At 51.9% G+C, this 14,446-nt stretch overlaps 1 protein-coding gene across 7 annotated transcripts in view; it reads left to right on the top strand.

The window, feature by feature from the left end:
- The window catches only part of LOC118220324 (lysosomal-trafficking regulator-like), a 91,112-nt gene that overhangs the window by 23,253 nt on the left and 53,413 nt on the right, over nt 1-14,446 (top strand). For 5 of the 7 annotated variants that reach the window (XM_035404167.1, XM_035404163.1, XM_035404164.1 and 2 more), the window contains exons 4-6: nt 7,345-7,540; nt 8,577-8,667; nt 10,698-12,798. In XM_035404167.1, coding sequence (XP_035260058.1) covers nt 7,345-7,540; nt 8,577-8,667; nt 10,698-12,798 — 2,388 coding nt within the window. Of the gene's footprint in view, nt 1-1,568; nt 1,721-2,891; nt 3,028-7,344; nt 7,541-8,576; nt 8,668-10,697; nt 12,799-14,446 lie in introns of those variants that run through there. The other 2 variants (XM_035404166.1, XM_035404165.1) reach the window with 2 other exon arrangements.

Below are 14,446 nucleotides of genomic sequence, written 5' to 3'. Positions count from 1 at the left end.
CGTGTGTCCAGGCAGCGGTCCAGTCACGTCTCAGTCGCTGTGCTGCTCCTGTACTCAGATCGCAGCTCTCTCTCTCTCTCTCTCTCTCTCTCTCTCTCTCTCTCTCTCTCTCTCTCTCGCTCGCGGTTAGCCACGGCCGAGCGGTCTGGTGCGCATCGCGGCGGCCGTCTGTGTTGCCCGGTGCCAGCCTCCGCCATAACGCTTCCTCTTCTGTGCCACCCCGCCAGCTCATGGCTTTCCTCTGACCCCGGCGTCCGAGTTCCCCTATTACTGTCGCCTCGCTTGGATAGAGTTTGTGTGAGGCTTGCCTTAGCAGCTTAGTTTGGGCCTCTCCGTAAACGTAGCCAAAGCATCACGCTGTATCAAATGGCTGATAAGTGTCTTATGGCTAACTTGGCATGAAATCATGAAACTGGCACATCCCCTCCCTGCTCTAGAGAGTGCCTTGGGTTCGAGAATGTGGTAATGGTAACGTTCAGCTGGTCTAGAGCCACATTGTAAGGTGTGTCATACGTGTAGAGTTTCCCTTTCTGTGACATCAGTTTACATTGGCAGATTACTCGCAGATTGATGGGGAAATACAGAGTGCACATTCCTTTTCTGCCTTTTACAGCACCCCTTAGAGGTGGGACAAGGGCAGTGAAATCTCTCTCAAACCTCCAGGTAAATTCAGGTCAAGGACAGAGACTTTCAGAAAACCAGCCGTCGGCCATGAAAAGCAGTAAACCGAAGTCTTCCTGTCAGTTGAGTGTTTTTTTTTTTTTTTTTCCTCTTTAAAGGTCTTGAGAGCACACAGTTTGACAAAGACCGCTTTTAACGAATCAGATGAAAAAACCCTCGAGGGGTCTCTCAGGATGTGTTGAGTCACCGGACCACACTGATCTAAAGCTCGGTGGGTGAACACACACCGCACTGGAACGCACAGGGTTTGTGACGGCATGTGACATTCTTAGAAAATATCATGCATGGTTTCTCTCTCTCGTTCTCTCTCTCTGTGCCTCTCTCTCGCTCTCTCTCTGCCTCTCTCTCACTCTCTCTCTCTGCCTCTCTCTCACTCTCTCTCTCTGCCTCTCTCTCTCGCTCTCTCTCTCTGCCTCTCTCTGCCTCTCTCTCTCTCTCTCCCTCTCCCCCACCCCCCCTTTTCCCCGTACAGTAAATCAGTCAGGTACAGTGTGCGTTCTTAAAGGGGCGGCGCGCGTTTTAGCGCCCCTGTGCGCTGCCGCGCGCGGCTCGCTCTCCCTGGGGAAGCGCTGATTTTCCTCAGAAAGGGGATGTGTGAGGTCACGCATGTGTGAAACTACATGTGGGCTGGCACCGCGACCTTTACTCCACTCCAGTGTGTTTTTCTGCAGCTCTGCACCTTGAGCTGATGCACTTGTTGTGCGTCGCTCTGGATAAGAGCGTCTGCTGAATGCCTGTAATGTAATGTGAGGGTGCACATCTGGGGGGGGGGGGGGTCGTGCTCGGGCAGCCTCTCGGGCTGCTGGTCGGTTACTCATTAATCCCCCACGTGATCGGAGCGGGGTGAAAATGAAACTGGGTTACGCCAGCCTAACCTCCACCCTCTGCAGCCAGCGTACGCGTTGTTGGCAAAGTCGGCTGCTGTTCGGAAGCCGTCGGTTGAAAGAGATGTTGAAACGAGACGGGCTGTGTGTGGGGAAGGAGGGGAGACGGTGAAACGGCACTGCGTTTTTTGCCAACCGGTAGCTTCTGTTTACAGGTAATGCCGTTTGTGTCATTTACCTCACTGCATCGCTTTGCAGTACACAAAATGCACCCGGGCATTGCTTTCTTAACTTGGTTTGACATGCTGCATTAGTGACTACTTGCTGGAAGATGTATCTGTTGGCTAATTTGCAAATTTATTTAATTCTGGTTTGTTTCTGCTTGTTTTTCTCCTGTCCTTTTGTATCGCACTGTATTTCGGTTCAGTAAAGTATTTGTGCAGTTCAGCAGCCATGGCAGGTTAATCGGTGGTCATTAACATTTATGGTTTTCATGAGTTTTTTTTTATGGTCTTAATGTCTGATGGGTAATGTAGTTTTCCGGAGCAGAAATGTAGTTTTCACATGGATTTTCAGACTCTCAGTGACATAAAAGACCATGGCTATATTGCTGTAAACACAAACTGTTTGTGCTGTTATTTATGTTAAGTGGTGTACCAGAATGAGTCAGCTTTGGTTATAACCGCCTCTGAAATGCACGTAAACCCTGCTTGGATGTTGAGAAGTGATTCTTCGGCGATCACATGTGCACTCCACAACATTGCCATAGACACTGCTGGCATCATTAACACTGACAACTTCCTTTCACGCGTATGTAAATGTAGCTTTTTGCCAGGTTAGATTTTGTGTTATAAGTCATATTTATAGGCAGTAGGCACTGTAAATGCATACTGAAAATTCTTGTATTTTAGCCTCCTAAACTGACTGATCGTGAGATTCCCTGGTCTTTGCACCCAAGCCTGCAGTTTTGCTCATGTCAGGCCGTGATTATCTTGAGGCCTGTACTTATAGTCTGGGAAATTTAACCCTGTTATTAATCAAACAAAGAATCCATCTCCACTCCTTAGTTCACACATTTAAATAGTGACAGTTTGGCTCTTTAGCTGAACCAGGAACAGTTGGTCTCCCTAGTGATGTGCAGGTCACTGTCTTTGTCTGAAATAACGCTACCTGAACAGATCTACTGATACCTACCCAACTGACTGGTTCAGTTCAGTAGTCCTGCTTGTGTCAGTGTTAGCCAGGCCTGGAACACCCCTTTGATCTGTCCTCGTGCCCTCAGAACATTGTGTCATCACTTCCCTGAACAAACTCTGCCTGGCCGTGATAGTCTGGTTGCCTCCGCCCCCTCCGCCCCCCCCTCCAGCCACGCTTCCTGAACTTCCCGTTTTTCATCGTTGTCTCGGTAAAATGCGCCGCCTCAAACTGTCAGGATGGCGCAATCGCACCCCGCATTCCGGCACCAGCCCTCCGTACCGAAACCCTTCGGAGTCTCATCCGCTGCCCGTCGCTACGGTTACGAGTGAGTTCTGAAGCAGGGTTATGAATATCTTACAGATCATCGAGTGATGGTCTGTGTGGTGCAGTATAACTTTAACTGTGCGAAAATTCATTGTTGGGGGGGGGGGCGGGGGCGGTGAGAGAGTGTGCAAGAGTGAGAGAGACAGACCGAGCGAGCAAGTGACTACGAGAGCAAGAGAGCGTGGTGTGTGTGCCTGTCACCCTTCACATGTCACTGCTTATAAGAATATCCCCAAAAACTAGTTGGAGTCTCCAGGTTGCTCCTGTTAGGGTGGGGGGGGGGTGGTTGGTGGTTTGACACAGATTGGTGATTGGCGGTTTGGCGGTTGCCGTGACGCAGGTGAAACACGGCGCTCTGTGAATAATGCAGGAGCGCGGTGGTGGAAACTGTCTCTAATCCCTCCCGGAACGGGGAGTATCAGATGATCTGCCGTGGCCTTGCGCCAAACCGGCGGGCCGGTGGACTTCGGCAGGTCAGGGCGAGCGAGCGAGCGGAGAGAGAGGGGAGAGAGCAGGCTGCTTTACAGCCATTATGAGTCATCAGTGAGAGGGAAGCACCCTTAATGTCCCACAGGAGGCTTTCTCACTTCTCATTTCAGCTCTCCTGCTGTACTACATGTGGCCTGTAGGGGGTAAAATAGTCACTGGCTCTCCTGTAGTACTGTGTGGCCTGTAGGTTGTGAAATAGTCCCTGGCCCTCCCGTAGTGCTGTGTGTGGCCTGTAGGGGGTAAAATAGTCCCTGGCCCTCCTGTAGTGCTGTGTGTGGCCTGTAGGGGGTTAAATTGTCAGTGGCTCTCCTGTAGTACTGTGTGGCCTGTAGGGGGTAACTAAATAAACACCTGCTGTCAAAGCTGAGACAAACATCAAAGCAAGGGGATCAAACCCTTTCACCTGCCTGATTTTATTTTCCTTATTAGTGGGTGTGGATTTTTTCCCTAACCCATGAATCGAAAAAGGTTGTAATTTTGTAACACTAGCCCCCCCCCCCCTCTTTGATCTTTAGAGGCCTGACGATGAAAAGCAAAAAAAGAAAGAACAAACCTCAAAAATATGTTCTGTTATGTCACGAATGAAGAATGAATAAATGAACGAGTGAATGAATTATGCTCAACAGACTGAATGAATGAGTGGATGAATGAATGAAAGTGTAAGAGAGTGAGGAATCGTTGCCGTGGCACTGGGAAGGGGCGGAGCAGACAGCCGGGCGGTGTCATTGGCCGTAGTGCGATCCCCAGCGGGGGCCCCTACAGCAGCTTAAGGCGGGAGGGGGCCTGGGCCAATGGCCAGCTCCGGGGGCCGGCCCCCACGTGACATCACATGCTTCCATGTGATGCGCCGGTCGGCTCCAAATCTGGGAAGCTTCCATTTTAAATTCCCCGTTCTAATGGAATTTGTGCCGCGGAACAGAAAAGCCAGTCATTAGCGGGAGCGCTGGGAAGCCGCTGCGCTAATCCCGGGAAGCTCCGCCCCCCGGGGAGGGACAGGCGCCGCACGCCGGACAGGAAGGAGGAGAGGGGGGGAGAAGGAGTTCCGACGTCCGAAGGTCCTGCCGTTCCGGAGATAAATGATTAGTTTGGCTTTGCGGCTTGAAGTCGAAGGTAGGAGTGTTGAGAGTGCGTGAGTGTGTGTGTGAGTGTGTGGTGAGTGAGTGAGTGGTGAGAGTGTGTGACTGAGTGAGTGAGTGAGTGTGTAAAGCGTGTGCGTATGCGTGTGAGCAGGTACGTCTGAGAGTGCGTGCGTGCGTGTGTGTATGTGCACGTGCAGGTGTCTATGTGTGTGTGTTTATGTGCGTAAGCGGGTGTGTGTATACACACGCTGTTGCCTCACACCGCTCATTGACCTGAGAGAGAGAGAAAGCGCTCTTTCGGGTGCCGTAGATCACTGCGCGGTGAACCTTCATTTGAGAGGAAATGACATCACTCGCTGTTGCCATTGTGATTCACGCAAGGGAGCCGCGAAGCTCAGCCAATCAATCTTTACACTCCTTAAATTAAAAATTTTAGCACTGTACTTCAAGCTCAGCGTGTTTGGCTGAAACAAGTGTAGTGTTATACTAGAACTCTGACTGGAATTGAATGTAAGAGGGAGGAAGAATTCTATAACGCTGGTTGAGTTATTGGTGTAATATTGAGAATTTGCCCTGGGGTTGTGTTCAGTGTTTACGAACTGGGACCCTTACTACGTTATACCTTACCCTGCGGTGCCAGCGTTCAGTGCGAAATGCAATTCTAGTAAACAGGTACAGCAGAAAAACATCATCGGTTCTAAAGTACCACTGTTTTCTCGGCTGTTGCTGCTGTTTATGGACTCCGGCGAAGCGTAATAGTCTGTGAACAGGGCCTCATACAGTTCACACCTCAATAGGGAACTTAATATGTAAATATGGAGTGTGTGTTAAAAAAAAAAAAAAAGACCAAAGATGTGTATCATGTATAAGCTGTGTGAGTCACTCTTGATGAGGGTGTCTTCAGTAGGAAGAATTTCGTAATATTGGCTAGTGGTATTGGCTCTCGCTAGCTGACTATCTGCTTCACCATCGGTCGTGTAGTGTAGCACTTCTAGGACATGCTAGGCTGTCTGTGTGTAAAGCACAGTGACATTCTTTCTCTTCCCTCCTTTTTAAATCTTATTACGTAACCGCAAATCTCTCCACCAAGGGTTATTCACTTAAGCTCTCAGGATATTTTATACAACTCCACCTCTTTTTTTCTTCTCTTTTTTCTTTTTTTTCCCCTTTTTTTTTTTACATTGACGGCGTAATTGGTTTACTGTAGCTTTCAGCGAACACGTGACTGGGAGGTCTGAAGTTGAGTTAAATCCAGGACCGGCCATCACGCCTCCCGTATTATTTTCATCTGTAGCACCAGACTGTTTTCGGCCGCAATATTTCAGAACAGTGTTTCCCTGATTTGCAGAGGTCTAATGCCTTCTACAACAACTAAATGTGAACAAAGTATCTGACTGACATGTCAATCACAATATTGTTTTTAGTTTTTACACGTGGGACTGCTGGCTTGGTCCACTGGTGTCCAGTGTTATCCAAAAAAATGGATGATGAAGGTGGTTGAAGGTTTTTGTTCTAGTCCAGCACTAGGACACCTGGTTTTTACTTATCAAGGTCTTGATTGAAGACTATGATCAGTTAATTAATCGAGTGTCTGAGTGCTGGCCTAAAAACAGAAACCTGCATCCACACCAGTCTTTGTCAGATAAGATCGGACACCCCTGGCTCTGGAGTTTAGAGTTTAGGTATCTCCAGTACCAAAGGGCCCCGATGTGTGGAATTTTGGTGAGTTTCCGCTCTTAATTCAAACTCGCCGGCTAGCTGAAGAATCCAAACGCTCCGTTTCCACGGCCTGAACTGACTGCTGACCGAAAGGAGACCAGTTAAAGCCAGAGGTCCGGCAGGACGTGAGTTTGCCACCCCTGGCCTAGACTGAGCGTGCCCAGTGTGCCTCTGCTGTGAAGCGGGAGACAGCAGATGCTCGGTCTACGATGACAGAACTGGCTGCTGAGTGACATCATCATCCGGTTTTATAATTATCCAATCAGATTTGACGGGAGGGAAGCATGCAGTCGCACACAGTGGAGTACAGTGCAGTCCGTGTGCCTCCGGTTACATGTTACACGGGAGAAATCAGATAGCGGTGGGCTGGTAATGTAAGTATATTGAGTGGGACAGATAAGGCTTGATAGTGAGATAATTTAGACAGGGACTCAAGGGGAAAAACACACCATTTAAGGAGAGGAACAGCGTTGCAGAGAAGGCATTTACGCTGTTTTCCCGAACTTTTAAGGAGGAACTCTAAGCTGTCAAGACAGGTTTGCTTTCGGTTTCTTATTTAGGAAGTTGTGGCAGCAATCCAACGCTCAGTGCTGTGTACATGCAGGAAATCAGGCTGGTGTTTTGAAGCCAAGGCCGGACTACAGGTTTATTATCCATCGCAGTATCCCCAACTTTAAAATGCTAATGTACAAATGTTCAATATTGAAAATTGGTTATAATAAATTCACACTACGGTGATTGTTTCCATATTTTGCATTACCAAGTTACGTTGTATTTAATCCTTTTGTCCTATGCAGGAAATGGAGACCTACATACATGTAGTATGTATATTTACACACACACACACACACACACACACACACACACATACTACCACACATTTGTTACTCACTAAGACCATTTGTGTGTAATGTCTTAGTGAGTCACTCCGCTCTCTGTCAGTCTGTCTGTCCTCTCAGTGAATCTCTTGCCAGTCAGTTTGTCTGTACGTCCCTCAGTAAGTCTCTCCCCCCTCTTCCCCCCCCCCGCAGCTCCGATATGAGCGGGGCCAGTAACACGCTCGCGCGGGAGTTCCTGACGGACGTGCACCAGCTGTGCAGCGCGGTGGCGCAGCGCGCCGAGGAAGAGGAGGAGGAAGAGGAGAGCCACATGCTGGTGCTGGGGGAGTACCTGGTGAAGGGCCAGGGATACCTGCTCCTCAGCACGCTCGAGTCCGTCATAGACCAGGTGGGACTCCTGCACACGTGCACACACACACACACACACACACGGACACGCTCTGACTTGCACAGATACACACACTCACACACCTTTGTTTGCTTTCCAGATCGTGCCCCCCTCCCCTCCCCTCCCCTCCCCCTCCTCGTTTGGGGGGTCTCATGATGACCCCCCCCCTTATTTGCTTTTAATTCACACGTGGGAGGGAGGGGTTCTCCCCCTGGTGTAGAATGCAGGGAGTGGGGGGGGGGGGTATTTATGGAGGAGCGGTCAGTACACACACCTCACACCCTTAGTGCTCACAGTGGCTGTGGGACAGAGCTTGTGCTGTTGGGAATAGCTTTGTTTTATTTTGTTTTGTTGCATTTTCTCTCTGAACAGGCTCAGGTAAGCGGGCCAGTTGTGACGGGATGGGATGGGGGGGGGGTGATTTTTGGGAGAGCTGGTAAGATAAGCTGAGGCTATGTCTGTATTTGTAGAGCTCTGAAGTAGATTCTTTCTCTCTCTTCTCTCCTTCTCACACTCTTTCACTCTTATTCTCTCACTCGCTCTCTGTCTCTGTCTCTCTTGCTGTGGCTTCAGTGGTCCAGGGAAAAGTTTACCTTTTTTCATTGTTCATTTTCGGCCCCAAACATAAAGTGAGGAAGAAGTCTGTGCAGGTTCTGTTGAGTTTCCTGTCAGGACTGGCCAAACTGGCAATTTGGAAAGCAGGAAAAGAACTGCATTCAGGGTCTAGCGTCAGTGGACCCTGTGATGATGCTGGCACAGATGCTGGAAGCTAGACTGATTGAACATGCCTACTATAGTGTGATTGGTAAACTAGAGGCTTTTTTTGCTTATTTGGGGCATAGGTAATTGGTACAGTTCAAGAAGATTTGCTGTGTTTTTCGTTTTAACTTTGTTTTATTTATTTAAATTGTTTTTTTCATTTGGGAGTGTTGGTTGATGTAATTTCTGAGTGTTCTTTTTATGTGCACAAGTTAATTAATCCTTCATTAAGGGTGTTTTTAAATTCACATTCTCTCCCTCCTTCTCTCTTGTGTAGGAGCTGACCTGTAGAGAGGAGCTGCTCACGCTGCTGCTGTCCCTCTTGCCGCTGGTCTGGAGAATACCTGTGCAGGAGGAGAGAGCGCCAGGTGAGAACGGGCATATCGAAATATCGAGTACCCCCCTGAGCAGCTTTCCCGTTCACCTGCCAGTGTGACGGCACTTTTTCACTCACTTGTTGTTTTAGTTCATTTCCGAGAACATCGGCCTTTGAATCATTCATACGTTGACAGTTAGAATTTTACGTTGACAGTTAGCGTTTTACGTTGATAATTAGAATTTTACGTTGACAGTTAGCATTTTATGTTGACAGTCAGTGTTTTTTTTACATTGACAGTTAGCTTTTTTTTTTTTTTACGCTGACAGTTAGCGTTTCCGGCAGTTTCCTCTTCACCGTCCCTCCAGGGGGGTCGTCTCTGTCGTCTTCGTTCCGCCTCGGGGTGACGTTGAGGTTGACTGACAGCTGTCAGGGTCCGCGGCCCGGTCCTCCGCCGTGGAGACGAACCCGATCCGATTACCGTCCGCCGACCCCGCGTCTTCGCAGACCTTCTCCGGGAAGGTCGCTTAGGAGCAGCGCGGCGGCGTCGTAGCGTTATCTCACCTGATAATCTTCACCGGCCTTAAAGATTTAAGCCTCAGCCGTCACCAGAAATCTGAGGGGCCGTAGAACATTATTGCTGGCGTGGCGTGGATTTAAACTGCTCGTTAGCGAGTTGATAACGCTCTGAAAAATAGTTTAAAAAGTTATTTTTCATACGCATTTTTTTTGGTATTTGATTTGATTTGATTTGTTCATGGCCTTCGTTTATTTGTACTTTACAGACAGATGAATGAACATCATTTCTTACAATATTGTCAAGATACCCGTTATACGCCTTCTGTTGTGCCGTTCTGATCGTGGATAATATGTGCGGTTATCTCTGTAGTCGAAGGGCGATGTAAGTATAAGCTCGCTCACCCAAAGCCGACCTGTGGGAAGATTTTATTTGATGTTGCTTTGTTGAGAATTAAAAACAGTACGAACAGTATGAGGAAGTCAGAACTTTCAGTTCTGTTGTGTTCATGTGTGCTGTTTCTGCTGGGACATTGTCATCACCGCCATGTATCCCCTTCGTACTTCCTTATTAGGTTTTCTCCGGAAAAAAAATAATATATTTTTCGTCCTGTGACAAGAGCCGGCCTAAGATTAACCCTGTTGCAGTTTTTTTTTTTTTGGACAATTAGTGAAGCTAATCGGCGCGTGTGTTTGGAGGACAACATCGATTAGTTTTCGTTTCCCGTACAGCTCGTCACAGGCCGCCGCAGATCGAGCTTAAAGACTAACGCAGCGCCGTTCGTTGATCGCGGCTTTTGGGGAAATTGGATTTACCCGCCCTGTCCTCGCCCCTGCTCGTCCCTCTGCAGTCGCTGCCGTGTTTCTGCAGCAGCTCTCTCTCCCCCAGCTGTCATTTTTACCCTCTGCGCGCGCGGGGTCGCGGGGTCGCGACGAGTCGCTGTTGGCGGTCGACCCTCGGTCGCTGGCGGCGGTAACTGACCCTCGCGTTCGCGCGGGCCGTTTAGTGGGCGCTCACTAATCCCCCCTGACGGGAACATCGTACATTTCTGCGTAATTGCTTTCCATATTTAAACGCTGATTCAGCCCCGGGCGTTACCAGACCTGGGGCAGGGTGTTCCACAGGAGGGGAGCAGCGGGGAAGCGTGTTTACCACGTTTAACGATCAGAGTCAGGAAAACATAATTAAAACATTAATTAATATTAATTATCGTAGCTAAATTTGTCTTCGGTCGCCCGTAATAAATGAAATAACATCTCAGCTTTAAGGCACAGGGACACTGTGATCCAGACTGTTTGTTTTGTTCATTTGATAATTATAATATGAAAAACACATTACGTCTGAACATAGTAGCCTGTTTAGTATTGGGGTAAAAGTAAGTTTATGGAAAAAATCATGAGGGATTATACAAGTAAGTGATTTCTCTTGTGGATGTATAATCGTAGTGAAGGTTTTCTGTAGGTGTATAATAAGTTTTCATTATACAGGCATTTCATCCGTATTCCTGTCCTCCGTAGCCTCTTAGCTGTGTATGTCCTGATGTGTTCTGTTTGTTTTTTGGGCAGATTTCACATTGCCTCTGATCGCCGACGTCTTCTTCATCCGCGAGGGCAGGGGAGTGCCTCCCATAAGACCGGCGGGGCAGGAGAGGGAGGCCGCTGACCCACAGGATGCTGGGAAACGTAGTTCGGGCAGCTGGAAGGCTCGGCGGCAGCGGCGGGCGGCCCAGCGCTACTCCGTGAGAGATGCGCGCAGGTCCCAGCTCTCCACCTCCGACTCGGACGCCAACTCCGACGACAAGTCCGGCGGCCCCGGCGCGAAGCACCGCCGCGCGCACGGCCCGGCGAACGTCCCGGCCAACTGCCACCAACCCACGCCGCCCGCCGACGCCATGAGCGCCCTGGAGAGGGCCGAGCCGCAGCCCCGCCCCCCGCGGCTCTTCGGCGGCCCCCAGGGGCCCGGCTCCTCGTCCCACGCGGAGGCCCCCGGCGAACCCGCCGCCCTCTCGGCCGTGGTGCGCTCCGACAACTCGCCCTTTGACCTCTGCCGCGTGCTGCTGTCCCTGCTGGAGAAGGTGTGCAAGTTCGACACGGCGCTCAACCACAACCCGGGGCTGGCCGTGGGCGTGGTGCCCGTGCTCACCGAGATGCTGACCGAATTCGGGGACTGCTGCGGGCCGGGGGGCGGGGCCGGGGGCGGGGCCGTGGACCTGGCCCGCGGCTGGACGGAGGAGCCCGTCGCCCTGGTCCAGCGGATGCTCCTGCGCTCCGTGCTGCACCTGATGTCCCTGGGCGTCGGCCAGGGGGAGGCGCTGCCGGACCACCTGCGGCAGAACCTGGCGGACCTGCTGCGGGCCACCCTGAAGATCCGCAGCGGCCTGGAGCGGCAGGCCGACCCCTTCGCCCCGCGGCCCAAACGGACCGTGCAGGAGGTGCGGGACGACTTCTCCTTCTCCCGGAGGCTCCACCGCGCCCTCCTGCTGCCGGAGCTCCTGGAGGGGGTCCTGCGGGTCCTGCTGGGGTGCCTCCAGGCCTCCGCGCCCAACCCCTTCTTCCTGGGCCAGGCGGTGGAGCTGGTGCAGGAGTTCGTCCGCCACCGCGGGCTGGAGCTGCTGGAGGCGGCCGTGCTGGGCCTGGAGGCCCCCGGGGGCCCCCGGGACCCGGCGGTGGAGGCCCAGGCCGGGGACCGGGCCCGGGCGCTGGTGGGCGGGGTGGTGCGCATCGTCAGCGCGGTGAAGAAGGCCAAGGCGGAGCAGCTGCACCAGTCGGTGTGCGCGCGGCGGCGCCACCGCCGCTGCCAGTACTCCCACTTCCTGCACCACCACCGCGACCTCTCGGGCCTGCCCGTCTCCGCCTTCCGCCGGGCCTCCCGCCGCAACCCCTTCGAGGACGAGGAGGGCGAGGGGGCGGAGGAAGAGGAGGAGGGGACGCCGTACCCCGAGCGCTGCTGCTGCCTGGCGGCCTGCTGCCACCGCTGCCTGCGCCTCCTCCAGCGCCTCCCCGCCGGGGGGCCCGCCTCCCTGGAGATCCTGGCGGGCCTGCAGGCGGTGGGGGTGTGCTGCTGCATGGACCCCCGCTGGGTGGTGGGGCCCCTGCTGGCCGCGTTCCGGGCCCCGGGCCTGCGCCCCTACCAGGCCCACGTGCTGGCCGTCCTGTCCCGGCTCGTCCTGGAGCAGCTGGGCGGCGGGCAGCTCTCCGAAAGGGCCCGGCAGGCCGCCTGCAACATCTGCTCCGTGGACAGCGGCAGCCTGCTCCCCGGCCTGAGGGAGGCGCTGGGGGGCCCCGCCGGCCCCGCCCCCTCCCCCTCCCCCGCCTCTCTGGGCCCCGCCTGCCGAGGCCAGGCCCAGGGCGTGCTGGCCGACCGGGAGGCGGACGACGCCCTGTGGAAGTGGGAGGCGCTGCGGGCGTACCAGGAGCTGGCGTTCGGGGAGGACCCGCAGCTCGCCCTGCAGACGGCCGGGCACGTGTGCCAGCTGGTCGTCCGGGGCAACGCGGCGGTGCAGTGGCAGCTGTACACCCACGTCTTCGGGCCCGCCCTGCAGAGGGGCGTCGACCTGGCCCACTGCGCCCACGAGCTGGGCGGCTCCGCCCCGCCCCCCGCCCAGGCCCTGCCCGTGGAGGTGCTGCAGGTGTACCTGCAGACCCTACCTGCGCTGCTCAAGTCCAGGTGAGCTCTCCTCTCCTCTCCTGTCCTCTCCTCTCCTCTCTTTATGTTTCTGTGTGTGGCTTTTGGTTGTGTTTTTAGTGATTTTTTTTTCTTTGTGTTTCTATTGATTTTTGCTCTTAGAGTTTACTTGTTAAATGTTTAATAATAAATTGTCTCTCTTAAGTGTTGACATAAAGAGGGAAGCAGGTCAAATGTCTCCTCTCTTCTCTCCTCACCTTCCCTCCCTGAATTGAATTGAAAAAACCGAAACCCTGATTTGCAGTACGTGATTATGTCCGGCATAACTCCTTCATCCTTTCTCAGTGCTGTCTGATTATATTGATTAGGCTTTTCACAGTAACATTGGCTGGGATTGCTTTAGAGGACGACCCGTTGAAATGGCGGGAGTTATGGCGGGTACTATCGACACGGTCCCGTTACATAATTAAACTGCCGGCTGGTCTCGGCCGTGATCGATAGTGAACACGGAGGCCATTAATTGTGAGGAGGAGGAGACACGTCTGCGTGTTCATAGAGGGCTGCTTCGATTTCCGCTACAGTCAGGTAGAATGGGGTCAGTTCCGTTTGAATTCACGGATCGAAAAAAAATGCCCTATGAGCATCTTTCACTTAAATAAATAAACCGAAATTCAATTTATTTATTTCTGGGCTGACCGATTTTTAAATGGAATGTTGTCTCATTACGACGTTCAGTCCTGGTTTGGCCCACGGGTGTTTGTGTGAACATATGCTCTCCGGGAGGGGAGAGAAATCTATTGTGTGTGCTGCTTATTGCTGGAATGTGCTCTTAGAACATATTGGCAATATTAAAAAAACTGGTTGTTTCTGCCAGAGACAAAGGTGGTTTCCTTCCCCTTTCCAAAGGGAGAAAGAGCTGACGCAGGGATGAGTGTAGTTGAGGTGTGAAGATTCGGTGTGTAGTTGCAGTGTGTGGCTGCGGTGTGTAGCTAGCTGTGGTGTGTAGCTGCGTGGTGGAATGAAGGAGCTCTGGAATTAGGTCACGTTTACACTCACCTCCGTGAAACCTTGTTATCTCGTTAAAAGCGTCCTCTGTGCCTCACAGGGTTTGTTCTAGGCATCATCAGTTCTACTGACACACTGCTTGTGTCACACTGGCTTTCTGTTTTTACCTTATCTTTTCACCGTCTTGTCATCGTCATTTATCATTTATTTTTCCTTGTCAGTCTTGTCTTCCTATTCTTTTATTTGGACTACTCTATTGTTTTGATTGTGTTCTTTTATTTGGACTGATCTATTATTGTGGCTTGGTGTTATTTTATTTTGAGCATTCAGATTCTGTTTGTAAGCTCGCGCCAGTAGTGTGATTTAACTCACACCGTAAACGGCAGCAGTCCTCGTGCCCCGCTCTCCACTGTTAGCGCAGCTCATTTCACGAGCCTGTCCGTTGTGAATGCTTCGCATCCGCCAGCTCGACTGTGACCGTGGCGTGCCCTCGCGTTTTATGCGATTAAAATGTGTGTTTTGCGTTTGAATGCGTTAAGGTCTTTCTCTCCCGGAGCCTCCGGGCTCGCGTGCCTTATAAAGCCTATGGAGTTACGATTATAGTATTCCAACTTTCCCTCCCACAAACGCCGTGGTTAACATAATTCTGTGCGTCGTTAATCGAAAGCCGCGGCAGCCGGTAAAA

This window comes from Anguilla anguilla, chromosome 2, assembly GCF_013347855.1.
Source record: "Anguilla anguilla isolate fAngAng1 chromosome 2, fAngAng1.pri, whole genome shotgun sequence".
In the NCBI taxonomy this organism is placed as follows: Eukaryota; Metazoa; Chordata; class Actinopteri; order Anguilliformes; family Anguillidae; genus Anguilla; species Anguilla anguilla.
The sequence above is the reverse complement of the archived record's forward strand: the minus strand, read 5'-3'. Positions and strand labels throughout refer to the sequence as shown.